This window comes from Austrofundulus limnaeus, unplaced genomic scaffold, assembly GCF_001266775.1.
Source record: "Austrofundulus limnaeus strain Quisiro unplaced genomic scaffold, Austrofundulus_limnaeus-1.0 Scaffold19, whole genome shotgun sequence".
Lineage (NCBI taxonomy): Eukaryota > Metazoa > Chordata > Actinopteri > Cyprinodontiformes > Rivulidae > Austrofundulus > Austrofundulus limnaeus.
Window position 1 is genome coordinate 819,406 of NW_013952421.1, and position 6,104 is coordinate 825,509.

Here is a 6,104-nt window from a genome sequence, read left to right on the forward strand (position 1 = left end):
CATTAGCACCTCTAGTAATATATTTACTGAGAAAAATGTTGACGTGTTCAATACTTATTTTACCCGCTGTATAATGCTAAGAATTACTTCATGCCTAACCACCTAATGTGACTAAAGTATGTCATTCATTCCTGTGTTAAAATAAAACAAAATTAATTCAAACCATGTTATCAACACTTCCTGCATGGAAATAACTGCAATAATTTTCTTGTGGCCACACATTAACTATATTGTGGCAAAAAGTTATTATCTTGTGGCCACACATGATTTATTTTTATCCATGAATCCCAAATTTCAATCAGTATTCTAAAATTAGATATGTAACAAACAGAGATGAACATCTAAAATGTTTGCAGAAAAAAAATATTGGAAACTCAATTTCCTTACCCTCATGACCTTAAGAGAGAGTGAGACCTGAAAATCTTTTATTTTCAACTAATCTCCAGTTTAAATCACTGTTCAGATCACAGCCTAAACAACAGATATTCTTTAATGCTCATATTATAGTACCAGTTTTAAAAATAGTGCAAAACAAGTAAATACAGGGCTAAAACGACAAGATAGTACAGCTTATAAAGTTTTTCGATGCATACAGCATTCTAAGATCTCCTAAAATTAATTTAGGTTATAACATATATTGTGACTTGGAGATTTCTGGGAAAGATGAGTTTAAATTGCAGAAAGAAAGAACTAGAAGGGTTCTTGGAACGCCCATGTTTTCTGAAACCTGATGACCTTCTTCAGAGGTCTGAAGTAAATGTGTAAAAATCTGCACCAAACCTTTAAAAAGCTTCTTTTTTTAGTTAAGCTCCACCACTTAGGCAAACAAACAACACAAAAACAAATTACTGACTAAATTAATGAATGTACCTTCTCCGGTAACAGTAAAAACACTCTGGCCTCCGACTCGGTTTTATTATGTGTCATCAGTCATCAGGATCAATAGAACGGCTGGTGGAAAGCGAACGGATGACAGTTTGCGGTTGGAGCCGCCTGCATCTGCGAGACGGATGCACCTTGCATTTCGTATGGCAATCACTTTTTTTTATAGTAACCGTGTGTGAGTTAGTAGAATGAGTTAGCTCCAAAAAGCAGCAAAAGACTATTTCTGCTCACGTGCGAAGATGCCCTCAACCTAAACAGACGGTTAGTTATTGATGTTAAAGAATGATAATTCTCACCTGTGAGCGCACCTGTCCAAGGCAGGTGGAGAGCAGCAGGATGCCCGGGACCAAGGCCATGCTGGGTAGCAGAGTTAGTTCAGTTTAGTCGCAGCAGGTTAGAGGCCTGGCCGGCTGATCTGCGTTCGGCTCTCAGTGCTCTACACGTTACAGGGTTAGTGCTCGGGCCTCGAAAGATAACAAACCTTGAGCTGTTCCAAAGTTTTACTGGTGAGCGAATTCTTTTATTATCAAAAGGCTAACGGTTCGTCTCTGGTCTCTGAGCCTCTACTGTGAGGAGCTAAATGAATGATTCAGGGTTGAGCTCATGAGGGAAACTTAATAAATAATGAGATCTATTACTCAGCTCTGTGCTCAGAGTTTTGTCTATGTGTGTGTGTGTGTGTGTGTGTGTATAAGGTTACATTTTGGGAGGTATTGGACACCTGGTAGCTGAAACATACTGATGTGGTTGAATGGGAGGAGAAGTATGTTGTTTATAAAAAATGTGCACACCAACATAATTATATGTGCTAAAATCAGCGCACTGATGATCTTCAGTTACATTACGCTTCTTGTTGCCAACTGTTTTCTGTTATGACACACCTTTTGTGACTTCACACCTGAACAGCGTGAATACCTGAACATATCCATCTTGCGCAGGCTGAATTAGGACCTTCCCCTCGTTTGGTTGCAGGTGCACTTGGTAACGGTCCACACAGCCTTCTGCCCGCCGCCATCGGAGTGAGAACGCACGTGTGGATACGTTCACAAACTGCAAGGCGCTCACGGGGTTCAGCGCTCAAATAAAAACAAAAACAACGACGCGAAAGGAGTTGAACAGGGTCAGAGCGAAGGAGAAAGTTTCTGTAACCTATTGAAGGCCTGATGGTATGAACAGATCTGTCGATCAGTGACAGCCCTGAAACTGTATCTACCTGTGTTTACAGTCAGAGTGGCAGCACCTCCTGACGTCGTGCCTCTCACTCTCCCGGCGCTCACGTTGTAGCGGCAGCCATCCCGCAGGCCCGTAATCACGGCAGCCCGCTCCTCTTTGGGTACGATGAGTGTTTTTGTGACGGAGGCGTCGGCCACGGTGACTCTGTGGTGGTCGAACTCTCCAGGAGCGCCGTTCCAGCCGACAGTGACAGACGAGGAGTTGACTTTATTTACACGGAGGCAGCACAATCCTGCTGGGCCTGCAAAGACACATTAGCAGGGGCAGCATTTACGGCTTATAGGAGGAATTACTGTGTAATCTGTGCAGCACTGCGACAGGTGTGTGCGCCACCGTGCGTCTTACGCATGCTGAACTCTCTGTTGGCCGCCCGACTGGCGTCTGATCCCAGAACGCTCTGAATGCTGACGCCATAGTCCGACCCCGGGATCAGTTCCCTGATCTCGTAGCTCGTGCTCTCGACAAACATCTCAATCCACGACTTCCTGTTTGTGGAGAGCAGCCCGAAAAGAAGCTGGCAAAATGACAACAAAGACTTTCAGTCTCAGACCTTTATGAAAATTTATGAAAAACCTGACATGGAGACCTCATATAAATTACTTAAGAACAAAAATATCAAAATCTATTGCAATATACATAAAGTAAAGGAGTTATTTAATGATAAAGCACTATTTATATTATATAATTCAATAATTGTTCCACATTTGTTCTACTGTATGGAAGTCTGGGGGGAATGGATGTAAAACAATTACTAATCCCATCTTTTTTTTTTTACAGAAAAGAGCTGTAAGAATTATTACCAGAAAACATTTATATCACCCATCAAATATATTATTTCATCTATTTAAATAAATAAAATTTTATGAGTTGGTTGATTATAATAATTTACAGGGTGTGTATAAAACACATATTACCTTTGAACATTCAATCAAATTTTGTGAAGAGGGGACGTTGTTATAATGTTAAGGGACTAGGATTTGTGAAACCTAAAATTCAAACAAATTTAAAGAAGAGATGTACTTCAGCCAAAGGAATAAGATTATGGAATAATCTGGATTATGACTGTAAAAATGCTCAATTAATTTGTTTCAAATAATGATAAAAAAAATCATTGAAATTGTACAATATGTATTTGTAAGAGTTACTGTTTGAGAAGTAGGTTTTTTTTGTTTAGCTTTATTATTTGATTACTATTGCATGAAAGTAATATTATTTTGTGCAAATAGGGGCAGATATGAGATTTTTTTCTTCTTCTGCTACTTTTCATTTACTTTGATTTGTATTCTTTTGTTGTATGTAAATGTGTTTTTTAATGAAATGAATAAATTTAATTTAAAAAAAATCCATATTCAAGAAACAATATGACAGACTTTAAATTTGTACATTTTTAGATATTCTCTTTTAATAAATTAATAAATCTAAGTGACTTTAGCTTTGGGTGCCTGCAGAGTCTTTGGTCATACTTCCTGGCTGAACTTCCTTTAAGCTCATGTATATTTAAAGACATGGAAACCAAATCCTCAGTGTGCCTTTAGCAGTTGCTAAGGAACCACTAAACTGAGTAAGCTCAATCATTTAATTATAACATGAGATCAATGTTTTGTTTGTTGAAATGCCACTGATTCAGATGTTTTTCTGTTTGCGCAGACAACTCACCTTGTACTTCTCTACCTGTCCTGGTGGAGCTCTCCAGGTGATGAATACGGATGTTTCTGGCTGCTCTGAAAGAGCCACTTCCTGTGGCGTTGCTGGTTCTGGAGATAAGAAGCTTATTAAAGCATTTTACCTCATATTGGCACCTGAAGATGTTCCAGTAAATACGCTTTTAATTAATCAGCCAGCAGGAGGGAGATGATGAAGATGAAGTAATGCTGAAATATTAAATGATTACAAATACAGGAAAATGTCTTGTGTTTCTGCCTCAGAGTATTTTCTGTGTAGAATATTACAAATAATCATTTGTTTTGACTCCATTTTAATTTTCTACCTTTCAGACTAGTGAAGAGAAATACCGACAGTATAATGTACTAGTACCTATTTTACTGTACTTTGTAGAAATATTTTAGTATTATAATTTAATTTTTGCAAATCAATGCACATTTACTCTGTAAGATCTTGTGAGAAGTGTTAGCACAATGAGCAGGTGTTGAGGATGACTCTCAGTTACTACCGCACCAAATTTTAGCTCAATATTTGTAAAACTTACTATGTTATAGCCATTTTTGTGTTAGCTACATTGGGCTAGCTGTAGCGGCCATCTTGAATCGGGTTGACTCCAAAATTGAAAGAGTCGCAAATGCACAGCTATTGGTTATTTTCTGAGAGTTTCACTAAAACTTGTCCCGTGTTTCATGAAATATTTTGCTAACAGACATCGACATTCAATGCCAAAATTTTAAGCAAAAATACCCTGCAGTGTGTTTTCCTCAAACCTCCTCCTGAACATGATTCTCAGTTAGTGTTGCACCATATATTAGCTAAGTATCTGTAAAGTGACAGAGTTATAGCCCTTTTTTTTCTTGTTTCATTTGATCTCATCTCTACTACATCTTAAAGCTTGGAAATAATTGTTGGAATATTATTGCAGATCCCTAAATGTTTCATGTGCAAATTAAAAGTGATGTAACTACCTCTGAATTACTGTCTTACTAGGTTTCCCTGCAGTGCTGAAAAAAAAAAAACATTTTGGTTGAATAATTTTAAAATTTTTGCAGTTTAATTTGCATATGTGTAAATTCCTGAGACTACTTGTGTGCAGCTATATATTTTTCTCTCTTTCCAGAACCAGACGATGCAGATTCAGCCAGCGTATAGTGAAGTGTTTGACTCACCAGTATAAAGGGTCAGAGCAGCAGGTTTACTGCTCCTCTCCCCACTGGTTGTAACCACTTCAACAGTGTACTGAGTTCCAGGATCAAGGCCTTTGAAGGTGTGTGATCTGTGGACGCACGGATCACACAGCTGCACATCACACAGGCACAAGTTCTGATCGGCAACTCATAATAATTTATGTGGCGTCGACTGACCTGGGCTCCTGATGAGTAACGATGAGCTCCTGAACGGACGTTCTGTTTTTGATGGACAGGATGAGCGAGCTCACCAGTCCTCTGGCTGCACTCCAGCTAATGCATATGGATGATGTTGTTTTATTGACAAGCGAGACCTCCAGAGAGACGGGGGCTGCCACAGTGAGGAAAAAAAAAGACGTGTAGTTATTAGGGAAGAAAGATGGAGAGGCGCTCGTCGGCGTGTGCATTTACCTGCAGTGATATTGATCAAGACGGGCGAACTGTCAGCGTATGACTCCTTCTCTGTCCGTACGGCAAAGTGATAAAGTGAGCCAGGAGTCAGGGCAGAAAACACGGCGCTCTGACTGAGCACCTTCTGCACCTGCAAAACGAAAAGGAAAGGAAATGGAAAAAGTACACATCTCCTTCACATGCATGTAGATTTATATTTATTGTTTGATTTACCCTGAGTGTTTGATCACAGTTGAGGCAGATGACCTCGTAGCCGTGAGCTTGACCTTCTGCTGGATCCCAAAGCAGCTGGATGGATGACTCCGTCACCACTCCTTCCCTCAGTCCGCTCGGTGGAGCCAGACCTAAAATCACACAACACGCACCACTGTCTATATTCTCATTAACGCTATAACAATTGGCTCTTTGCACGGTGTGGCTACGTGACTTCCGCTAACTGGAAGGTGTGAGGACAAGTACTTCCGGGTTGGTGGTTCAGCACAGAGAGCAATGGCGTTGTTTTATACTCGCTGCCTTCAGGATCTCCCAAAAGTGACGATCGGCGATGTTCTCCGCTTGATTCGAACGTTATCATCAGCTCCACGTTGCAAGAAAGAAAAGGGCTTCAAATTTTACGTGTCGAATTACATTGACAACTATGAAGGTAAGCAATAAATACAACATTCAGTCACTGTTATGCTAGCTAGCTTTAGCTCGTTTAGATCTACATTACAACATATTTTTTTT

General features: G+C 39.8%; 1 protein-coding gene across 1 annotated transcript in view; it reads right to left on the minus strand.

Moving 5' to 3' along the window:
- The window catches only part of ptprq (protein tyrosine phosphatase receptor type Q), a gene marked incomplete in the record, with an annotated part of 45,048 nt that overhangs the window by 27,947 nt on the left and 10,997 nt on the right, over positions 1-6,104 (minus strand). The window contains 8 exon segments of the mRNA XM_014003506.1: positions 1,801-1,961; positions 2,099-2,359; positions 2,464-2,632; positions 3,775-3,872; positions 4,950-5,056; positions 5,145-5,298; positions 5,379-5,508; positions 5,592-5,722. Of these exon segments, the coding sequence (XP_013858960.1) occupies positions 1,801-1,961; positions 2,099-2,359; positions 2,464-2,632; positions 3,775-3,872; positions 4,950-5,056; positions 5,145-5,298; positions 5,379-5,508; positions 5,592-5,722 (1,211 nt within the window).